Raw genomic sequence first — 24,446 nt, 5'->3', positions numbered from 1 at the left:
GGAGAATCAGAGAGGGAGGAAGTCCCTGAAGGAGGCTGCAGGAGGTTCCTGTGAAAGGCTGAAGGCAGGGGAGCAGCAGAAGGGTTTGCTGGCTGACCTCCTCAAGTCAGAGAACCAGGACCAGAGGGCTGGAGAAGGCTGAAGGGAAGGGGAGCAGAGGAGCTTACCCACTGACATTACCACCCAGAAGAACTGGAAAAAGTTTTAGTGTAACAGGAGAAGTGATGGATGCTCCCCTGGTGAGGGTGATCTCCAGGGGAGTTACCACTGGGAAGAGTGGGGTTACTTTCCAGCTGGAAGGGCTGGGGTGGCTTTCCTGGGAGGACAGGAGAGGACCGACAAAGAGCCCCGGTGTGGTGGAAGATGCCAGAGACTGGTATGTGCTACACTGCTGCTGTCATGGGAGTTTAAGGACTATATGTGCTGTGGGTTATAAATGGACAATGTTTTGGGACACTTGTTCTAGATTCTTTGCACTAGATTTTTGTAATAAGTTGGCCCCAAGGAGGAGTATTTTTGAGGCAAGAGAGTCTGTTGGGGAGGTCTAAGGGGCCCGAGAGGAGAAGTGGGGCATTAGTCCTGGTGTGAAGGTGCCCAACCACAAGGGGGTGCTCAGAGGAGGGGGAATCGTTCATGGCCATGGCCCATAATGCAAAACGTTTTGCATATGTTTGGGCACAACAATGAATGCTGAGTTAGGCATGCTATGGTACATGGAAATAACAAAAATATTGTCAGGAGCTAAACTACCTTGCAAGCGTAATTAATAGACACGTTGCCTGCTAAAAATGCCTTTGCTGGAAATTTACCCACAATGGTCTTTTTTGCTTGTTTGCTCAACTTACACAAGATAGACGGTAGCAGCATTGTTGCTGCATCTCTTCAGCAATTTTGTCACGACTTCAAAAATCTTTGCTGGTTTATGGTCTTCAATTTTGTACAATAGCTACAATAAAGCATAGTGAATGTCATTACATTCTATGTGACAAAAGAAGTGTTAAAAAAGTTACATTTGCAAAAGCAAGCACTCAAAAGTTAGGAAATGCCAGAATCAAGGTTGCCCATTCAACCTCAACTCTGCTCCTTTAGTGCATGCATTCTGATAGTCACATAGGAAGTCGGTGTGTGAGCCCAGATTAGATCCCAAATCTCCTGAGTCCCAGCCAGAGCCTTAAATATTCTCCCTCATTCCAGGCAGGAGCCTGACAGAACACATGGCACATGCATAGGCACCAACTTTCTCCGGCGCCAGTGGGTGCCCGCGCCCCCTGCCCCTGGCCCCACCCCAACTCCACCCAATCCCTACCCCTAGCCCCGCCCCCATCCCAACCCCACCCCCAAAGTCCCCGCCCTAACTCCGCCCCCTCCCTTCTCCTATTGGATCCCTTCCCCAAATCCCTGCCCTGGCCCCGCCTCTTCCTCCAGCATGCCATGTTTCCCCCTCCTCCCCATCCTGTGAATCAGCTGTGTCGCGGCGCAAGCGCTGGGAGGGAGGGGGGAGAAGCAGGACATGGGAGCACAATCATGGAGGAGGCAGAGGTGAGCTGGAGCAGGGTGGTGGGGTGGGGCCACAGGGAGCTGTCGATGGGTGCTGAGCACCCACCAATTTTTTTCCATGGGTGCTCCAGCCCCGGAACACCCATGGAGTCGGTGCCTATGGGTACATGATCATGTAATTAAAGACTGTACTATAAAGCAGAAGCATTGGGGGGCCGAATTAAGATTACAAAGGTTTTCAGAGAGACCTGTGGCCAAACATTGCAAACTTGGGTGCCTAATGTTATGCAGTCAACTCCATTGCCGGGCACACCAGCTGAGGATGGCTGGCCAAACCAGGTTGTTGATTGAAAACTGGATTACTGGCTAAACAAAAAACTTTAATGGACGTTGTCTGTATTCCTGCAAAACCAAAACCCTGAAACACAGAAATTATATTCTACACTACAATACCCATATATTTTATATAATCTAATACCAAAAATATGAAAAATTAAAACATTTGAATCAACACCAAACTAATTATTTCCCCCCAAATTTTTCTCTGTGGACATTTTGAATTTTTCATCTTTTGTTCCAATTTAGAATGAAGCCAAATTTCCAAATCTAAAAATCTTTTGCCGAACAGATTTTCTGTCCTGTACAAGGCTCTAATTCTGGGGGGGAGGACTGCAGAGGGCTGGGCAGGGCCAGATTAGCCCATAGGCTGATAAGGCTATAGCCTTAGGCCCTCCTGTTTTTAGGCCCTACTGTAGGCCCTCCATTCCATATTGAAGTAACAGATGAGCGATGGTAGCGGGGACATCAGAATTCTTTTGTCTCATTAGATATTGCTTTGTACAAATTCATCCATCGAGATTGTGAATTCAATTTATGATGGCTGTGGTTTTGTCTTTGTGGGCTATGTAACTGTTTGTGGGCCCAAGTAATATTGAACTTTGGCCTACACTGGACAATAGAAACCATGTCGAAGAAAGGAGGATGGCAGAAATTGAAGGAGGCCAAAGAAAGATGGCAAAGACAAGATGCAGCGGTGAAAGGAACTCCTCTCCTAATGTTTTTTCCTCCTACTAAATCTGGTGGTGAGGAAGTAGAGGAAGAAGAATCATTGGATGATTCTTAGAGATCATAGAATCATAGAATCTCAGGGTTGGAAGGGACCTCAGGAGGTCATCTAGTCCAACCCCCTGCTCAAAGCAGGACCAAACCCAACTAAATCATCCCAGCCAGGGCTTTGTCAAGCCTGATCTTAAAAACCTCTAAGGAAGGAGATTCCACTACCTCCCTAGGTAATCCATTCCAGTTCTTCACCACCCTACTAGTGAAAATTTTTTTCCTAATGTCCAACCTAAACCTCCCCCTCTGCAACTTGAGACCATTACTCCTTGTTCTGTCATCTTCTACCACTGAGAACAGTCTAGATCCATCCTCTTTGGAACCCCCTTTCAGGTAGTTGAAAGCAGCTATCAAATCCCCCCTCAATCTTCTCTTCTGCAGGCTAAACAATCTCAGTTCCCTCAGCTTCTCCTCATAAATCATGTGCTCCAGCCCCCTAATCATTTTTGTTGCCCTCCGCTGGACTCTCTCCAATTTATCCACATCCTTCTTGTAGTGTGGGGCCCAAAACTGGACACAGTACTCCAAATGAGGCCTCACCAGTGCTGAGTAGAAGGGAATGATCACATCCCTCGATCTGCTGGAAATGCCCCTACTTATACAACCCAAAATGCCATTAGCCTTCTTGGCAACAAGGGCACACTGTTGACTCATATTCAGCTTTTCGTCCACCGTAACCCCTAGGTCCTTTTCCGCAGAACTGCTTCCCAGCCATTCGGTCCCTAGTCTGTAACAGTGCATGGGATTCTTCCGTCCTAAGTGCAGGACTCTGCACTTGTCCTTGTTGAACCTCATCATATTTCTTTTGGCCCAATCCTCTAATTTGTCTAGGTCCCTCTGTATCCTATCCCTACCCTCCAGCGTATCAACCACTCCTCCCAGTTTAGTGTCATCTGCAAACTTGCTAAGGGTGCAGTCCACACCATCCTCCAGATCGTTAATGAAGATATTGAATAAAACTGGCCCCAGCACCGACCCTTGGGGCACTCCACTTGATTCACTACGAAAGGGATGCCCAATTGCCAAATCAGTCTGAGGCAGACAGTGGAGTGCCAACGCTGAAGCTGTGGATGCAGTTGTTCTGGGATACTCCACTATCCTTGATGCGCTAGAGAGCATCAAGGATGATGAATCTTAAAAATCAGCAACACGAAAAGATGCCAAGATCCTGAGTGATGCAATGCACACTTTGGAAACTGGTATTTTGTGTGAGGTCTGAAATGATATACTTCAGCCATTCAGCAGGTGCAGTCTAAGCTTACAAAGTGCTCAGATTGACCTTTCCGCTGCTGTAAACCTAATGAGAAGTCTTGGAACTGTTCTTTAACAAATACAGGATATTTTTGATGAGTATGAAATTCAGGGGGCTGCAAGGACTGCTAACCATGAGTATGTCATCCAAACGCCGCAAAAGTCACAAGACATGTGACAATGCAATTGGCCACTCATCCAGTGACAAGGAGGCCTTCAGAGTTAATATCTTCATCACAGTCATCGACACACTGAAGAGTTCATTAGAACAGTGGTTCTCAACCAGAGGTCTGGGGCCCTCTGGGGGGCCCCGAACAGGTTTTAGGGGGTTTGCCAAGCAGGACCAGTGTTAGACTTGCTGGGGTCCGGGGCAGAAAGCCAAAGTCCCAATGCATGGGACTGAAGTGTTGGAACCTGAGCCCCGCCACCTGGGGCTGAAGCAGAAGCCTGAAAAACTTAGCCCTGGTCTACACTGAATAGCGTACACTGGTCTACACTGAATAGCGTAGCTGAAGTCAGCGTATCTTAGGTTGACTTACCTGGCCACAAGGATGGTGGCGAGTCGACCGCTACTGCTCCCCCATCAACTGCGCTTCCGCCTCTCACGAGCTGGAGTTTTGGAGTCGACGGGGAGCGTGTTCGGGGATAGATTTATCCGCATCTACACGAGACACGATAAATCGATCCCTGATAGATCGAACACTACCCCCCGATCCGGCGGGTAGTGAAGACCTGCCCTTAGCATCACGGTGCCTCCTGTGGCGTGAGGCCCCAGGCAATTACCCTGCTTGCTACCTGCTAACGCCAGACCTGGCTTTTATATGCAGAAAACCAGTTATTGTGGCACAGGTGGGCCATGGAGTTTTTATAGCATGTTTGGTTGAGAACCCCTGCATTAGAACATCAGATCAAGGCTTACGAAAATATTGACAAAATCTTTTGTGTACTGACAAATTTTTCACCTAACATTTCAAGTTCCGAAATCCGTGAAGGTATCAAGAAGTACCCAGATGATCTCCCAGTATATTTTACTAAAGAATTTCTTCAATTTGTTGAATTCACATCACTCTCAGATACAGAGAGAAAAGATGACAAAAGCAAATCTATTATCACTGAATCCAATGTGATAGAAGGTTTCCCAAATGTTGAAACTGCACTATGGCTGTATTTGTCACTAATGATCACAAACTGTAGTGGAGAATGTTCCTGCTCTCTTCTAACATGGGTCAAAAATGTCCCCCGAACCACCATGACTCAAGAGCATCTTAGTACTTTGTCCCTCTTGAGCATTGAGAATGAAATCATCAGGTCTTTGAATTACGATTACATCATTCATGACTCTGCCACAGCAAAAGCTAGGGAAAAAAAATGTTTGTCTGAAGTGAGAGTAGAATAAAATTTTACATAAATAAATATGTAAATATGTATGTGGATACATGTTTGATGACTTCATCAATTTTTTTGCAATGTGTAACTCATAGTTAGGCCCTTCTCTCCCATTAGCCTTAGGCCCCTCATAATGTTAATCCGGCCCTGGTGCCTGGGTGTAATATCACTGCACAGGGGCTGGGGACGGTAAGTGGGGGAACTGTGCTGGGTCAGTGCAGCTTGGGCCACCTACAGGCTACCTCCTGATCCCTGGTGGGGACACCACGTCCCATGTGGGTGAAGGATAGGGTTGGGTGAATCCTGAGGACAGGAATCATCTCTAGAGCTGGGTGAATAATGGATTTTTTGGTTCACTGGCAATTGTGAAAAAATTGGGGAGAAAATGAGCTTCGTGTCAAATTTGTTTAGTATGGAAGAAAACATTTTGGAGAAAGCTGAAACATTGTTTCATTTCAATCATTTTTAATTTAAAAAAATTGTATTAAAAAATAAAATTAAAGGAAGTTTGGCAATGTAACAGTTATTTTGAACCAAAAAATGGAAATGTTTTGATTCTTTTCCCCGATTTTTTTTCTTTGTAGTTTTTTTCTGACTGAAACAATTTGGAAAAACCAACATGAATTCAGGAAGTATTTTGGTATTTCCAAATCTGTATTTTTCTCCAGAAAAAGTTTTGGATGAAAAATGTCTTCCAGCAGTCCTCCTTCCCAACTCTGCTGGGGCCTAGGGGCTGTAGTCTCTCATTCAATGAGGTTTCAAAGGGGCAGTGGGGCACTATTTTATACACCTACATTCCAGAGGAAGACAAACTGCTTCACAACGACCTTTAGCAGCTTCTCGTCCACGTTGGTTTCATCGTGTAACAGGTGATCGATGAGCAGGTAGACGATGTTGGTGCAATTCCATTGGTGTCTGAAAAAGAGACAGAACTGCCTCACTGAGAGTAGCTGAGCCTTGTCTGGTGGGAAAAATAATTCTTCCCCACATCTTTGGACAAAACCAGCAACCTGGATATAGGAACTGAACATGTAAACAGGGCCTTTGGCTCACAATCCCTCCAGGCTGGGTGTGATGGCTTGCAGTCAGGGATGCTCCTTACCCACTGCTCAGGGCACTTTACAAAAGGAAGGGGAAGTGGATACAAGGGGGAATCAAAGGGAAAAAAACCTTTGTCCTTTCCGCTGTTATCTGCATAAAGCTAGGAAAGCTTCAGTGGGAATATGGCCAAAGGTTTCTAAGTGGATTTGCTCTTGCTTTGTTGATAGAACAAGCTCTGAAGAAAGGGCCATGACACAAGTAATAGCTGAGGTTTTAATAGGAATGTACGACTGGAAGGGACAACTTGGGCTGTGGAGTCCAGTCCCTGCTATCACTGGCAACCCTGTCAGATAATCCTGTTCATAAACTTATCAAGCTTCATCTTCAAACCAGTTAGAGTGTTTGCCCACACCCCCGCCAATCCTACTGGAGGCTGTTCCGGAACCTCCCTCCTTCTGATGACTGGAAACCTTCTCATTTCCAGCCTAAATTCAGCCATGGCCAGTTTGTCCCCATTTGTTCTTGTGCCAACACTGTTCTTTAACTTGAATAGCTCTTCACCCTCCCTGGTGTTTACAGCCACTCCTCCCCCTCCCAATGTATCTATAGTGATCAATCCTGATCCCCTTCCAGCCTTCGTTGTGTTAGGCTCAACAAGCCAAACTCCTTTAGTCTCCTGTCCTCAGGCTCTCCATTCCCCTGAGCATCTCCTTCTCTGTTCCTGTTCCAGTTTCATTCTCCTTCCCCAGCTGGGGAAGCCACTCTCCAGCGCATGCACCCAATTCTACATTATTAAAATGCACCTTTCCAAAGGCAGGATTTGTGCGAGTAACACAAGCAGCCAGCTGTGAGCCAATGTACTGAACCTTTAGTCATAAGATTGCTCTGATCCTCTATAGACTGGTGCTCTGCCTCATCATTTACACATGTGTAAAGCATTCCCACCAGTGTGAGAGAAGTCTGACCTAGCAGAGATTTACATCCAATCTGCACAGGTGTAAATAGCATCACAAAGGGTGAGGAAGAGGGATGTCAGGGACTAGTGAATGGATCTAGGATGTTTACTTTATAATTTGAACTAACAGAGTGTAACAGGGCCTCCTGGCTCCTTCTTCTGTCCTGGTCTGGTCTACAAACTACTCAGAGACCCATGTGCTGGTCCAACAGGTTGTGCAGTTTATTTACAAATGAATTCTCAACATCTTCATAATATATACAGCTCCTGTAACAAGCAGGGGAGAGCAATCTCTCTCTCTCACCTTACTGCCTGCTTCCCCATTTTCCGCTTCCTTCCTGTGCCTGTTTGTGGGCTCTGCCTAATGGCTTAATTAGCCTTTCTGCCCTGCCCCACTCACAAATCAGGCACTGCCCTGCTTAATCAGCTCCATTCTGCCTTGTTTGATTGGAGCTGCTGTGAAGAGAGAGCTGACTCCGCCTTTCTTGTCTGTCACACAGAGTAACACAGTGGCAAAGTAATGGGCTTTTATCTGCTATGTAGACCAGTGTAGTGGGGCAGCTGCCCCACTCCCTGAGAGTATGGGCTGCAGCAGGCCAGTGTGCCTGCACAGGTGGGCAGCCAATTGGAGAAGGACTTATTGGGAGCCAATCAGGGCCCAGATTGGAGGTAGCCAATCAGGGCCAGGCTCCGTCCTATAAAAAGGCTGCTCAGGGAGCAGAGAAGCAGTCTGTCCTGGGCCTTTGAGAAGGAAGGTCTGTCTCCAGAGCTGGGAAACTAGCACCAGGGACAGCGCAGTGCTGGGCAGGCCGGGGGAAGCAGAAGGGAACTCCAGCCCAGTGTCTGCCAGGCTGCAGGCCATGAGGGGAAGGGCCTAGCTGGTGCGAGGAGCCGAAGGGGAAGCAGCCCAGGGATGTGGACAGACAGAGGGAGAGAAGGAGGGCAGGACGGCTGCCACTAGAGGGTCCCTGAGTTAGGACTCAGAGTAGTGGGCAGGCCTGGGTCCCTTCCTTCCCTCTTGCCTTACACCCAGCTGACAGGAGTGGCTGTCTAGGGCTGCCAAGAGGGGTGTGACTTTGGGGGTGCAGTTGCTGACATTGGCTGAGGCACAGAGAGACAGCTGATTGACACCCTCCCCCCCAGAAGGGGGTGAGGATGGACTAAGGGGCATGGCCGGATGGCAGTGACTCGAAGAGGATGCCGCAGGTTGGGAACAACGCGGGTCCACACGCCAAACGAGGGCGAGATGATGGATGGGACACCACCAGAAGGGGGCACTCCACTGGACTGAGCAAGTTCCTGGAGTCACCAGCGGGAGGCGCTGTGGTGGTGAGTCCCAACACCGTTACAACCAGCCACTAATGGGGTCACAGCAAACACTGAGCCACCATGTAGCACAGAGTTAGAACATGGAGAGGTTTTTTTTCTCCCATGGAAAATTATGACTTTTCATTGAGAAAACAAAACCCATTTTTTTTAGTAACTAAAGTTTTTGGTAAAAAAATGCAAAAAATCAAAACATTTATTGATTTTTGGCTGAAAACTGCTGGAAAATTTTTAGTTTTCAAGTTTTTTCTATATACATTTGGAAAATTCTGAAGAAATCTGAAATCGTCTGCAAAAATTTTGTTTAAAGGAAAACCTATCTTTCTGTCTGGTGGAAAAAAAGTTTGCACAGAAAAGTTTTGACTGTTACACATTTTCAAAAAGTTTTATATTCTTTAAAATATATAGACATGATTTGGCAGGGGTAGTAACACTTACAATACGCTGTTCAATAATTCTTCTTTGTTACGGTAAAGTCTCATCTGGTAGTCGTCCGACGTGATCAGCTCCACAGTGTGCTTAATGGACTTGATCCTTTTCAGCCAGGTGAGGCAGGCGTTGAATGGCAGAAGTTCCTTCTCTGTGGGCTGCAGCTGCTTCAGGATGATGTTCACAGCATCAAGAGCTATAAACTATAATGACATTTAAAAACAAATCCCGTGAATTTCTGAGCTAGCCATTGTGTTTTGGGGTGAGGGGCAAAGAGGAGAGAAAATAAAAGGGCAGGAGTATCACTTGCTGAAAAGATGAAGCAACGGGACGGGAGTAGGTTATGAAGCAATGACTTGTGACTGCACACACATACATACGCGCACACACATGCACTCTCAGGCAAGATCTGCTCATCAGCAGGGACTGAGCTCTGGTGATTCAGCATCAGCAGCAAAGATCCTCATCATCTGAGCTAAAGAGATAACCCCACTAATGGCAAGGGAGGCAGGAGCCGAGATACAATTACAACTACTACGCCAGTGTGTTACACATCCAGCTGCTGAGGCAAAGGAACAAGCAGTACCTTAGTGGAACGGAGAGAAGTGCAGATAGTAATGGAGTGCTACAGAACATCATTCCTCCCCTCTTCAGGATTTAAGTGTGCTGAGTCAAGGACCTTGTTACCTAACCACGTTTTAAGCCTGACCTAACTCCCCATGAAATCAATCTATCTTCCCACTGACATCCACGGGAGTGGGAGCCAGCCCTCAACCATGGTATTAAATTGGTTCAGGCTGCCTTGGATTTAACCTGGTCTGGCTTGTTAATGTGGACAGGGCCATGGCAGGTATAAGCCATTTCTAAAGAGTGGTTAAAACTGGTTTGGATAACAGCTCCTGGTTCAGTTTAGATGGCACTTGCATCAAACAAAACCAGCTGGCTTAAAATTGTAGTGACTGTAGTAAGATGAGGCCCTGATGCAAAGAACATTGTATTATACAAAGCATATGTGGCTTGGCAGCAGCACTGCTAAGAAGGATCTGGGAGTTGTGGTGGATGTGATGTTATAGGATTAAAATATAACCATGTATATCATGTTGCTACCACTGTTATACTTTGTGTAATATTTGTAGCAATTATATATCATGTAAGGTGTGAATGGAAAAGTTATGATTTGCTGAATACGATTATCCTATTTGTATGCATGTGTCATTGTTGTATCTGACATTATGAATATTGACTATATACCAGTATTTCAAATGTGTTTGCTCCTGGGGTGACACCCACCAGGTAGTTTACATCCAGTCTAGCCAGCACATTGTGAATGGGCTATTCAAGTTGATGTCGCCATGCCTCGGTGGGTCACAACTGAGAATACCAAATTCAGGACAAACTGCTGAGAAATGGGGCAGACTCAACCCAAACCGGTGATTATTCTTCCATCAATAAAAATGTTAAATACTGTAGTGCCAAGAACGAATCCCTGTGGGATCCAGTAGAAACACACCCTCTCGATGATGATTCCCATTTACAATTACAGGTTGAAAAGAGCAGCAATGAAACACTGTTCAGGTAACCTCGCTCACCATTTTAGTTGTGTCTTCTTTATAAACTTTCTGCAGCTCATTGGCTAGAGTCTCTTCATTCTTTACTAAATTGATGAACAGCTGATAATTCTCTTGTAGGTAGAAATATTCAATGTGCAGCCAAACCAGGGAAAACCCCACATTGTCAGGTGCCAAAGAGGCGCAGAGCCGCTTCGCACCAGTTATGAGAACATTTGACAAAATCTGGTGATAAAATACAAGGTATTATTTTTACTCATCCTCAACCACAGGAACAGCGATTGACCCATAGAATAAGTTCTCCATTGCTGCCATGTTTAATGAAAGATGTATGACATTTTCATCATCACTAATTCTAATCCCAGTCAAAAAATGTTGTTAAAATGCAGTTAAAGTTGAGTGCACTTAGCAGTAATTTAAGAGCAAATACAGTGTTTCAGTAAAGTATGATTATCAAAAACAGTACAGCTGGAGAAGTGGGTTTTATTTTTGGCAGAAAATTTTCTGCCAGTCAAAAATCAAAAACAAAACTTTTTCCAAAAAACTCAGGCTTTTTTATTTTAAAAAAAGTCTAAAAAAAATTGAAATTTTTTGAGGCAATCAGATACTTCCTGCATTAGCTGGGGATCTGGCCCATTGGCTCCAATGGAGTGATCCAATTTATACTAATTGGGGATCTGGCCCTAAGTTTTTAATTTTTTCTGCATTAAGTCTAATCTGTCTACTATACCTCTGGTAATTCTACCCCAATCATTCAGTCTGGTGATGTTTAAAAGAGCTTTTTTGCAAAAACGCATTTACCTCATAAACCTGAACATCTTGCCCTGGAAAAGCCATCCTCACAAAATCACTGGCATAACACTGAACCATTTCTGGACTATTGCCATCTGGCACTGGCATATTCAAGATAGAGCTTTGAAACATCTCAGCAGAGTCCACAGTAGGGTCCTTTGGATACTCTAGAATGACACAGAATGAACAAAGGAGAGGGACTCATTCAGTTATAGCAAAGCACTATAAATATTGTTTAGTAATTATTAATATGGAAGTGAATGGTGGGGGCAAGAGTATAAGCATGGTGAGAAAAAGGGATCCTGTTTTTCTCCATTACAAATGGCTACTCATTAGAATTATGATGCAGTGTTCTAGGTCATTCTAGTTGGGTGGGGTGGTTCTATGTCATTGTAGCTGGGTGGAGAGTGCAGCAATTGTGACTCCTCCTTCAAGGAATGAAGAACTGGAGTTTGCAAAGGACAAGAAGGCTCAGACAGTCTGACAGGGCAATCTTCAATGAGGAACTCTTCCCCCCACCAGCAAGACTCCTCTAAGAAGCAGTAGATTAAGCACAGACCCTATTTATCTGCAAGTCTGAGACCCAGTCTGAGAGTACCTAGATCCCAAGATCTATCTACAGATTCCTTTCCCAAGTCACTGATTTCCAGGATACAGTCCGCCATCTGGTAAGAGTGACCTACATTCTTTGATCCTGGCATTTGGCTGAGTTAAAAGTAGAGCTGGTTGGAAAACAGATTTCTGTCCCATGAAGAATTTTGACTTTTTGCATTTTTTTGCTACAAATCATGACAAAAAGCCAAATCCTGAAACTTTTTACGAAATTAAGTTAAGATTTTTTGTTTGGATCAAAATTATTAATTTTGATAAATTTGAAATGGTTTATTTTGATCTGACCATTTTTTAATTTAAATTTTGTATATATATAAAATAAACTTCAAAACAATGACATTTAGAACAAAAAAATAAACTTTTCTCCTGAAAATGTTGAAACAAGATATTTTGACATTTTCTAAACAGTTTTTTTCAATTTTTCTAACAAAATTTAATCTAAATCAACAAAATTTCATGAAAAAATTCAGTTCTCAGAATGGCATTTTCTGACACCAAACTGTTTGACTAAAATTTTTCAACCAACTTTAGGTAAGCACAACCAAGACTACAAGTGATGGAGAATCCACTCCGTCCCTAGGTGAGTTGTGCCAATGGTTAATTTCCCTCCCTGTTAAAAATGTACTACTTATTTCCAGGCTGAATTTGTCTCCTTTCAGCTCCCACCCAGTGGATCTCATTCTGCTTCTCTCTGCTAGATCAAGCACTCTCTATTACGAGACATCTCCTCCCCATGTAGCTCTTCTATAAACCTGATCTGGATTAACCCTGGCAAAAGCAAGCAGAGAATTGGGTCCCATATTTGTTTCCACTGCAGTTAATTTTAACAGGCGCAGGAAGTGTGATGTTACCTTTCACCCGATGGACTGTCTCCCATATCTCATCCAGGCGAGTTTTCAGAACCCAGCTGAATGGAAAGCGGCACAACACAGACATGCTGGGGTCTTCGGTCATTGATAACACAGAAATCTTAGCATCAGGGGCCCTTGAGTGTTTAAAAACAAAGAAACATATACACACACACTGTTAACCAATTTAGAGACATGTCTTACTCCCATCAGTCATCTTTAGACGTGTGCTTCATCTAACAGATAAACACGCCTAGAGAGGAATTTAATAAAAAAACAGAGAAACTGCCAGATGGGATCAGAGCCAAGGTCAGTCTAACCCGATCTCCTCTCTCCAACAGCACCAGATGCTGCAGAGGAAGGTGTAAAAACCCACAGGACTCGGAGATGGGCAGGGGCGGGGGGTAATCTGCCTGTCACATTAGGTGTTTAACAGTTAGAAATTGGTTTAAGCACAGAAACCAAGGTTTAATATCCTTTCCAAACTTTTTGTCCTCATTCATTATATTAACTCTGCATATTCTTGTGATCCATAGAAATGACTAGTCCCTTCTTGACTCTTGCTAAATTCTCAGCCTCAGTGACTTCCTGTGGCAATAAGTTCCAGAGGATAATTACACGTTATGTGGGGAAAAAAATAGTTTATTTGACTGGTTTGAATTTTCTGCCTTTCAATTTCATTGATTGTCCCTTTCGTAACAGGGTGGTCTGCCCCTTTAGGGGCCGTAGGCCTGGGGCCAGCCAGCCTATTTTCATCTATCAGACCTGGCTAGGAAGGGGTCAGGTGTTCTCTTTAAAAGGCTGAGAGTGCTCAGTTGGGGAAGAGCTACAGGGGGAAAGTTGGCTCCTGTGACTGGCTCTGCAGCAGACAGGTGCAGAGTGAAAGGCCCTGGGCCCCTACAGCCTGTGATGGGCAGGGGAATAACTTTGTTTTGTGTTAGTTTTTGTTTGAATTCATAAACCATGCCCAGAGGTAAAGGCATAGAGTAAGACCTTCCTGGGGTAGGGAACAAACTAGCAGCCTATACCCTTGTTCCTGCATTATGAGACAGAGAGAACAAGATGCTCCCTTCTCTACATCAGTCACTATTGTATACACTTTTGTCATGTCTCCTCTCTCAGGTGACAACCCCAGTCTAAGTTTTTCATATGTATGTTTCTCCAGGCCCTGGATTACTTCCTCTGCCCTTCCCTGAACAGCCGCACATAATAATTCCTTACAGTGATAATTTATGGGAGGAAGGTGGGTCTAGTGGTTGAGGGCTTGGAGTGGGACTGAGAAGATCTGAGCTTTTGTTCCCAGCTCTACCAGCATGTGACCTTAGACAAGTCACCTATCATGCCTCAGTTTCTCCATCTGTAAAGTGGGATGATGAGCCCTTCTTTCCTCCCAGGGGGCTGAGAGGAAATCTGATGGAAGTCAATAGGATTTGCATTCATTGTGGTGTACTGAAAACTCTGATCAAATGGGGCTGTCACTAATTTTTTTTTCCTGATCCTTCTTGCAGGTTAGGGAGCTCTGTAGGGAAGTGTGTGATCTGGGCCTACCAGCAGTCTGTCTACAGACAGGCAGCCTAGAGGAAGGTGGGTTGAATTGTGTGTGTCTGTTTTAGGGAGCAGCCTGCTTTGTCTCTCTGTCTTTGGGGTAATGTGTGTTATCATTCTGATTTCTAAGAAATAAAGTAGTGTCACAAGCAACCTTCCAGCAAGAACATTTTACGTTGTTTATCTAACTCCTCTCTGTGTATGCCAGGACCAGAACAGTCACTACTCAGGTACTTTTGAAAATCTTACAATACACTCATTAATGTACATACTATGCATATAAGTACTATGACAGATAAAGTAGCATTATCTTTTCAATAAGATTCCAGGACTGTCACTCTGTGTGTCACCCTGGGGTACAGAATGCCTGTTGCGTCACTGTGAAACAGCTACAAGCATGGCTGAGGGCTCTTTTTTTGTTCAGAATATTACCAGATTCAATCATTAAGGAGATGTACCATCTGTTACCATCCAATTTTTAAGTTCTCAGCCATTCTGACTTTACAAATGACACCCATGCAGGTTACAGCTGCAGTAAAGCATGTGTTTATGCCATGCCATTGCCAAGAGTCCTAGACCACTGTGATATCAGAGGTAACTCAACGAATCACCACCCTTATTTTGCAGTTAATTTGTATGCAACAATTTCATTGGTTGTATGAGGGAGACTGCACAGATGGCGGATTACTTGGCCCAAGTGTCAGACCCAGGAGACAGCACTAGTTCTTCATAGCAGTCTAACACAGGTGTCCCTGCCCGTGTTCACTGGGACTGATCATTTACATTTAAGCCTAAATTTTAAAAAAATAGCCTTTCATATAAACAGGTGTCATTAAACGTGTAAAAACATTACAGGGACAATAATTTGCATCACCAGTTGCACCCACTTCAACATCATGCAGTCTGAATGCACCTGAAAAAAAATCAGGTAATTAGGTCTCTTGAGTGACTAGCAGATTGGGGCCCCTCGAGCAGAGCAAGACCCAGTGATTGGAGGCTGTAGCTAGGAACATTGGAACCCAGGCATTGTCAGACTGGATCAGCACCGAGGTCTGTCTAGCCCAGTCTGCTGTCTGTGACAGCACCCAGCACCAGATGATGCAGAGGAAAGTGTCAGAAACCTGCAGTAGCAGATGAGGATAAACTGCCCCGACTTCAAGTGTCATCCTGGTCTCTGATCGTTAGAGATCGGCTTAAGCCAGGCAAATTCAGAAATAAGGCACAAATGTTTAACAGTGAAGGACTGGAACAATTTACCAAGGGGATTCTCCATCACTTGAAGCCTTTAAGTCAAAACAAATCTTTCTAATAGATCTGCTATAGCTTAGAGAGAAGTTATGAGGTTCTCTGGCCTGACAGGAGGTCAGACTAAATAATCCTAGAACATAATTTTCTAGCTAACTAAAAATCAAAAGGGACACACACAGGAAATGGAAGGAGGGGCATGTCACCAAGGAAGTTTTTATATGGGAATAGCATGAGCGTGTAGGGACACAATCAGGAAAGCCAAGGCAAAGGATGAACTACAACTGTCAAGAAATGTTAGAGACAACAAGAAGGAGTTCTGCAAATACGTCAGACGTAAAAAGAAAGATTAGGGATGGTGTGAGTCTGCTGCTCAAAGGAAAAGATGAGCTGATAATGGATGATAAGAAGGCAGAGATGCTCACACCTACTTTGCTTCAGTCTTCACACAAAAAACAACATGTAACCGGATGACTAGCAAAGTTATCAAACAATAAAGGGGAAGGGTTGCAGATCAGGGTAAGTAAAGAACATGCCAGAGCAGCATCAGGCCCTGATGCTGTTCATCACAGGGTGCTGAAGGAATTAGCTGAAGAAATATCACAGCCACTGGCAAAAATAAATGCAAATTCATTGATGGCAGGAGAGATCCCAGAAGACTGGTGAAGGACTAACATGATGCCCATCTTTAAAAAGGAGGAGCTGGGGAACCATAAACCAGTCAGCCTGACTTTGATATCTGGGAAGCTACTAGAGCAATGTATAAAATATTCAATTTGCAAATACCTGGAGGATCATTAGCAGCCAGCATGGATTTACTAAGAACAAATCATGCCAAACCAGCCTGATTTCCTTCTTTGACAAGGTAGCTGGTTTGGCGGATATGGGAAATGCGGTGGACATAATATACCTGGACTTCAGCAAGGCTTTGACACAGTCCCACATGACATTCTCATAAGTAAGCTGCAGAAATGCAGGCTCAGTAGACCAAGAATTAAGTGAATATATAACTGGTTAAACAACGGCAAACAAACAGTAACTATTAATGGAATGATGTCAGATTGGAAGAAGGTCTTAGGTGGGGTTCCACAGGGATCTGTTTGAGGTCTGGTGTTATTAAATATCTTTATTATTTACCTGGATGTAGGAATAGAGAGCATACTGATCAAATTTGCAGATGACTCAAACCTGGGTGGTGGGGGTTGCAAACACTTCGGAGGACAGAACTAAAATGCAAAGGGATCTTGATAAATTGGAGAAAAGACAGTTACTTACCACTCGTAACTGTTGTTCTTCGAGATGTGTTGTTCACGTCCATTACAATTAGGTGTGCGCGCGCTGCATGCAGGGACGTTGGAAACTTTTCCCATTAGCAGCTCCCGTCAGGATGGCAGAGGATCCCCCTAGAGTGGCGCCTTATGGCGCTGTATATAGTACTCTGCCAGCCTGTCCCCTCTTTGGTTCCTTTTTGCCATTGACTCCGACAGAGGGGAAGGGGGGCGGGTATTGTAATGGATGTGAACAACATATCTCTAAGAACAACAGTCACGAGAGGTAAGTAACTGTCTTTTCTTCTTCGAGTGCTTGGTCACGTCCATTCCAATTAGGTGACTTCCTAGCTGTCCATTGGCAGTGGGTAGGAGTCAAAGAATGACTGATTGGAGGACCGCTCTGCCAACTGCTGTATCATCTCTGGCCTGTTGGTTGATGGCATAGTGGGCTGTAAACGTATGCACTGAGGACCAGGTAGCTGCTTTGCAGATTTCGTGGATTAGTACGTGTGCCACAAAGGCGGTCCAAGACGCTTGAGCTCTTGTTGAATGGGCTGTGATTGCCGGAGCTGGGACCTTAGCCAACTCGTAGCATGTGCAAATGCAGTCCGTGATCCAGGATGAGATGTGCTGAGAAGATACTGGAAGGCCCTTCATCCTCTCAGCTGTGGCCACGAACAGCTGGTTGATTTCTGAAATGGCCTTGTGCGCCCTATGTAGAACACTAGGGCTCTTCGAACATCTAGCATGTGCAAGCTCTGCTGCTGCAGGTTCGTGTGAGGTTTTGGAAAAAACACAGGCAGGCAAATGTCCTGTCCCATGTGGAACTGGGAGACCACCTTGGGGAGGAATCTAGGGTGCAGTCTAAGCTGCACATTGTCCTTATGAAACACTGTGTAAGGGGGTTCAGAGGTGAGAGCCTTTAATTCAGACACTTTTCTTGCTGATGTAATGGCCACCAAGAATGCTACCTTCTATGAAAGTTAAAGGAAGGAACAAGTGGCCAGAGGCTCGAATGGTGGGCCCATGAGCTTGGAGAGGACCAGGTTCAGATTCCAGGTTGGTACTGGTGGTCGAGAGTAAGGGTATATCCTCTCCACTCCCTTGAGGAAACGCACCACCATAGGATTTGTGAACACTGAATGTCCAGTATCCCCTGGATGGAAGGCTGAGATAGCCGCCAGGTGTACTACGATGGATGAAAATGATAGGCCTTTTTGCTTGAGGTCGAGCAGGTAGTCCAGTATAACTGGGATAGATACCTGGATCGAAAACAAATGCCTGGGTTCACACTAGGAAGAGAACCTTTTCCACTTGGCCAAGTAAGTTGACCTTGCGGAAGGCTTCCTGCTGCCAAGAAGTATCTGTCTCACTGGTTGAAAGCCCTGGCGTGCCATCGAGTTTAGCCACGGAGCTTCCAAGCCATGAAGTGCAGAGTTTGTAGGTTTGGATGGAGAAGGCGCCTGTGGTCCTGAGTGATCAAGTCTGGATGCAGGGGTAGGGCTATTGGAGCATCTACTGATAGTTCGAGCAGTGTTGTATACCAACCCTGATGTGGCCAGGATGGGGCAAGCAGGATCACTGCTGCTCTGTCCATGCGTATCTTGAGCAAGACCCAGTGGATCAGCGGGACTGGAGGGAAGGCATACTTCAGGCCATCTCCTCACTGTATTAAGAACACGTCGGAGATGGAGCCCGGGCTGTGATTTTGAAATGAACAGAACCGAGGGCACTGCTTGTTGTCCTTGGTGGCAAATAGATCGACTTGCGGTAACCCCCCTTTTAGAAAATTGACTGCAGGATATCTGATTGGACTGACCACTCGTGAGCTCGGTAGGACCTGCTGAGGTAATCTGCCAACTCGTTCCTCACCCCAAGGAGGTAGGATGCTTCCAGCTTTATGGACTGGTGTCGAGAGGATTGTGATGGTGAGCTGTACCGGCTTATCCCTAGACCTGGATTGTCCTAGTGAATATGGTGCCGGGGAACTGGCCGGTACCGTGCTTTGGTGACGAGTATCCGAGGATGACGTGGAGTGGTGCCGGGTCCATGGTGGGGGCTCTGAGGGAGCCTCTTCACCCAGTGCCATCACCTCTTGTGGGGTCGTCGGTGCTGGGGAGTGACGCTGTGGTGAGCTCGAATGAGAACGGTGCCGTGAGCGGTGCCAGATCTGTGACCTCGAGCAGCGCACCATTGCCAGTTTCCCTCTGGATGGCAGCCCTCTGGGCAGTGCTGGAGGATTCTCTCTGTATGGGAGAGGTTTGGGCACTGACAGTTCAATGAGGTCCTTTGCAGTCTCAAATATATCAGGCCTGGAGGGGGGCTCCAAGACCTCCTCTAAGCACTGGTCAGCACCAAAGTCGCTGAGTGACGGACTCAGCAGTGCCTGCAGTGCCGGAGTCAACAGTGCCGTCTTCTGATGCAAAACAGAGTCCTGCCTCTGAGTTGTAGGAGCCTCTCTGGGTGCCTTGGTCGCTCTTTGAGGGGATCGTCCTCTTTCCCCTTTCTTATGCCACTTGGCCGGTGCCAGGGAGCTTGAGCGGTGCCAGGGCTGGTCAGCTCGTCTCGGTGCTGGAGATTTATGGTACTGGGGATCTTTTGAGCCCGGTGCCAAATTGCGAACTGATGCCGGGACACTTCTTACCGAGGAGCTTGGGCCCTGTACGGGGTGGTCTGGCACCACTGGCTGTAAAGCAGCCTCCATGAGCAGTTGCTTAAGGTGAAAGTCCCTCTCTTTCTTAGTATGGGGCTTAAATGCCTTACAGATTTTGCAGTGCTCAGCCTGGTGTGCCTCCCCCAGACACCTAAAGCAGGAGTCGTGTGGATCACTGTTGGGCATTGATTTGAGGCAGGTAGTGCAAGCTTTAAACCCCTGGGCTTGCGGCATGTCCCGCAGCCCAAGGCTGGTGGCTGTAACTTAATTCCAGTCACCTCTAACTAAACTATACTTAACTAACTTACTAACTATTTAACAACAAACTGTCCAACTGGTAATAACTAGAATGCTAAGGGTTCACTCGCAAGCGAGAGAGCACGTTCCAACACTGCCACTGATGGTAAGAAGGAACTGAAGGGGGGGGGTTGGGTCGGCAGGGTACTATATACAGTGCGATAAGGGCGCCACTCTAGGGGATTCCTCTGCCGTCCCGACGGGAGCTGCTAAGGGAAAAAGTTTCCGATGTCCATGCACGTGGCGCGCTCACACCTAATTGGAATGGACGTGAACAAGCACTCGAAGAAGAACTGGGCTATAGACAACAAAATGAAATTCAACAAAGACAAATGTGAGGTGCTACATTTGGGAAAGAATTAATCAAATGCACAAATACAGAATGGGGGAAACTGTCCTGGCAGCAGCGCTGCTGAGAAGGATCTGGGAGTTGTGGTGGATCACAACTCAACATGAGACTCAACAATGTGATGCTGTTATAAAAAAAGCAAATGAAATTTTGGGTTTCATTAACAGAGGCATAGTATGCAAGTCACAGGTAGTGATAGTACCGCTCGACTTTGCAGTGGTTAGGCCTCAGCTGGAGTTGTGTGTCCAGTTTTGTCACTGCTGTATAGACAGGATGTAGAGAAACTGGAAAGGATCCAGAGGCAAGCAACAAAGATGATCCAAGGGGGTGGAATGCAAGTCATATGAGCAAAGGCTGAAGGAACTGGGTATGTTTAGTTTGGAAAAGAGGTGATTAAGAGGGGACATGATAGCGGTCTTCAAATACTTGAAAGGCTGCTATAAAAAGATGGAGGAAAAATTGTTCTCTCTTGCCACAGAGGGCAGGATGAGAGGCAGTGGGTTCAAACTACAGCATGGCAGTTTGGGATTAAATCTCAGGAAGAAACTTCCTAACAGTAAGAACAGCAGGACAATGGAACAAGCTGCCAAAGCTTGACCCATCTGTCTTGGATGGTTTAGACACAACAAATTGTAGAATATCAGGGTTGGAAGGGACCTCAGGAGGTATCTAGTCCAACTCCAAGATCAAAGCAGGACCAATTCCCAGACAGATTTTTGCCCCAAATGGCCCCCCCTCAAGGACTGAACTCACAATGCTGGGTTTAGCAGGCCAAAGCTCAAACCACTGAGCTATCCCTCCCCCCCCCATCTTGGCAGGGGGTTAGACTAGATGACCCTTGTGGTCCCTTCTAACTCTAGGGTTCTATGATTCCAACACTCCATTCTGGTTTTATAATCTATGGATCTATAAGTAGATCCTGCTTTGAACAGGGGGCTGGACTAGATGATATCCTGAGATCTCTTCCAACCCTAATCTTCTAAGACTATAACAACAACAAAACAACAACAATTATAATAACAATGCATCTAAAAGCTGGCACAAATGACTGCCTGTAATTCTGTGCCCATAATTGTCTGGGATTACTTGTGTGTAAACAGAACTACTTAATTTTTGGCTTCCGATACAGTGAGTTCCATGGCTTAATTCTTATATACATTTGTTGCCTTCCAATTTCATTGTGCCTTTACTTGTCTAATGAACACACTCTCCACCATGCTCAGACTCTCTAACTTCTCTCATTGCTATAGCACTGTACATTTGCAGATCTGGAGAGGTTGGTTTTTCTCAATCCTGAGAAAAGACAGTCAGGAATTTTTGATTAAACATTTTTTCATTGTAAAAATCACAATTCATTGAAACTAGGGCTCTTGATTAATCGCAGTTAACTCATGCGATTAACTCAAAAAAATTAATCACAATTTAAAAAATTGTGATTAATCACAGTTTTAATCACACTGTTAAACAATAGAATACCAATTGAAATGTATTAAATATCTTTGGATGTTTTTTCTACATTTTCAAATATATTGATTTCAATTACAACACAGAATACAAAGTGTACACTGCTCACTCTATATTATTATTTTTTTATTACAAATATTTGCACAGTAAAAATGATAAACAATAGATACAGTATTTTTCAATTCACCTCATACAAGTACCATAGTGCTTATTGTGAACGTGCAACTTACAAATGTAGATTTTTTTTTTGGTTACATAATTTCAGTCAAAAACAAAACAATGCAAAACTTTAGAACCTATAAGTCTACTCAGTCCTACTTCTCGTTCAGCCAATCACTAAGACAAACAACTTTGTTCACATTTACAGGAGATAATGCTTCCCTCTTCTTATTTACAATGTCACCAGAAAGTGAAAACAGGAGTTTGCATGGGACTTTTGTAGCCGGCATTGCAAGGTATTTATGTGCCAGATATGCTAACAATGTTTACAATTATGTAAACATTCATACGCCCCTTCATGCTTCGGCCACCATTCCAGAGGACATGCTTCCATGCTGATGACGCTCTTTAAAAAATAATGTATTAATTAAATTTGTGACTGAACTCCTTGGGGGAGAATGGTATGTCTCCAGCTCTATTTTACCTGCATTCTGCCATATATTTCATGTTATAGCAGTCTCAGATGATGACTCAGCACACGTTCATTTTAAGAACACTTTCACTGCAGATTTGACAAAACGCAAAGAAGGTACCAATGTGAGATTTCTAAAGATAGCTACAACACTCAACCCAAGATTTAAGAATCTGAAGTGCCTTCCAAAATCTGAGAGGGATGAGGTGTGGCACATGCTGTCAGAAGTCTTTAAAAAGCAACACACGGATGCGAAAACTACAGAACCTGAACCTCCAAAAAAGAAAATCAACTTTTAACGGTCTGCTCTGCTTTTGAATTGTTATTGAGCAGAACCCGTGATCAGCATAGACGCACGCCCTCTGGAATGGTGGACATATGAATCTTTAGTGCATCTGGCATGTAAATATCTTGCCACCCAACTACAACAGTGCCATGCAAACTCCTGTTCTCACTTTCTGGTGATATTATGAACAAGAAGTGGGCAGCATTACCTCTTGCAAATGTAAACAAACTTGTTTGTCTAAGTCATAGGCTGACAAGAAATAGGACTGAGTGGACTTGTAGGCCCACATTTTATATTTTATTTTTGAATGCAGGTTTTTTTTGTACATAATTCTACATTTGTAAGTTCAACTTTCATAATAAAGAGATTGCTCTACAGTACTTATATTAGGTGAATTGAAAAATACTATTTCTTTTGTTTTTTTACAGTGCAAATATTTGTAATAAAAATAAGCATACAATGAGCACTGTACACTTTGTAGTCTGTGTTATAACTGAAATCAATATATTTGAAAATGTAGAAAACATCCAAAAATATTTAAATAAATGGTATTCTATTATTAACAGTGTGATTAATTGCGATTAATTATTTTAATCGCTTGACAGACAGCCCTAAATTAAACCAAAACAGTTTGTAGGGAAAGGGTCAGTTTCAGCAAGCCTCCTGATCTGAACAATTTTTGGAAAAAAGTTTCAAAACCATTGAAACATCCTGTTTTGACATTTTTGAAAAAAAATTGGTTTATAGTTTGAAATGACTTTTCATTTAGCTATTTTAGTTAATATATACTAAAAAAAGGTAAAAACTTTTTTTAAAAAGGTCAAAATCTAAATTAAACTTTACAATGGAGCTGAGATTAAATGCTTTTAGATTATCAGTTTGTGAAAATTTTCAAGATTTCAACTTTTCATTCCAACTCAGGATGGGGAAAAAAAATGTTGAAATCTCAAAAGGTCTTGCACAATGGAAACATTGTTTTCCACTTAGATCTATTCCTGAGAGTCTGAAATTTCCGGGTGGTCTCTTACTTGCTGGTATACTTAATCTTCAGAAATGATTCATCTTTGAACATCTGGAGCCAGAGGTCAGAGATAGGAATTTCTTGAGCGATATGATCCAAGTTGTTGTTTGCATCAATTACTGCTAGAATTTGGGCAAACATGTTTGCCACAATGTCTTCCAAATGAATCCAGATCAGATGCCTTAAAAACAAGGAAAATCATGTCTTATAAAATAATTAATTCAACTCCCCCCTTCAACCAGCCCATTCTGTGTGTCGGTAACATGAGGATTGCTTTGCAGGGCTGGGCCTTAAGATACAATTATGTAAATATCCAACAATCATAATAAAGCACAGTCATCCACACAGGACAAAACAGGGAGCAAATTTAGCATTGGCTGGATGATGTCTCTCAAGCAGGTTGGGAGTCAGCTGTCTGCAGTGGCTGAATACCATAAATATGAATTTCCAAAACTTTCAAGTATTTATCTGTAAGGTTCAACACATTTCATACAGCTGATCAATTTTCTTCTGTTACAATAAGACCCTTTAACTGTCTAGATTCGCTACAATGACCTAGGATTTCATTGCCAACACCCTGATTAACTGTGCTATTTAAAACATATTCTGTTCTTCTATATACGTTCTTAAACTAACCTCATCACTGTTGTATCTTAGCCCCTTCCAGTAATGCTCTAAGTGCCGTGATGGAAGCATACCACATCTCTTTGGTATTCCAAAAAGTTGAGCTATTTGAAATTCAAATGGCCAACATGATGCAACTATACAAGAACATACGTTACCTGAATGAAGTGCCTTCAAGGATGAACTCGCTAGACAAAGCTCTGCGGAAAAGCCATTCTCTAGGCTTATGACTCATCTCC

General features: G+C 44.2%; 1 protein-coding gene across 1 annotated transcript in view; it reads right to left on the bottom strand.

Annotated features, from left to right (window-relative positions):
• Window positions 1–23,619, bottom strand: part of LOC123369112 (E3 ubiquitin-protein ligase RNF213-like) — a 71,073-nt gene extending 47,454 nt beyond the window's left edge. The window contains exons 1-7 of the mRNA XM_045014473.1: window positions 23,591–23,619; window positions 12,825–12,958; window positions 11,371–11,528; window positions 10,591–10,794; window positions 9,011–9,204; window positions 6,045–6,165; window positions 846–946 (exon numbers count right to left, since the gene is read on the bottom strand). Coding sequence (XP_044870408.1) covers window positions 846–946; window positions 6,045–6,165; window positions 9,011–9,204; window positions 10,591–10,794; window positions 11,371–11,528; window positions 12,825–12,927 — 881 coding nt within the window. The 5' untranslated portion in view covers window positions 12,928–12,958; window positions 23,591–23,619. The remainder of the gene's footprint in view (window positions 1–845; window positions 947–6,044; window positions 6,166–9,010; window positions 9,205–10,590; window positions 10,795–11,370; window positions 11,529–12,824; window positions 12,959–23,590) is intronic.
• Window positions 23,620–24,446: the final 827 nt, after the last annotated feature.

The sequence above is a fragment of the Mauremys mutica genome, chromosome 4 (genome assembly GCF_020497125.1).
Source record: "Mauremys mutica isolate MM-2020 ecotype Southern chromosome 4, ASM2049712v1, whole genome shotgun sequence".
Lineage (NCBI taxonomy): Eukaryota > Metazoa > Chordata > Testudines > Geoemydidae > Mauremys > Mauremys mutica.
Note: the sequence above shows the minus strand (reverse complement) of the source record. Positions and strands in the feature narration are given on the sequence as shown.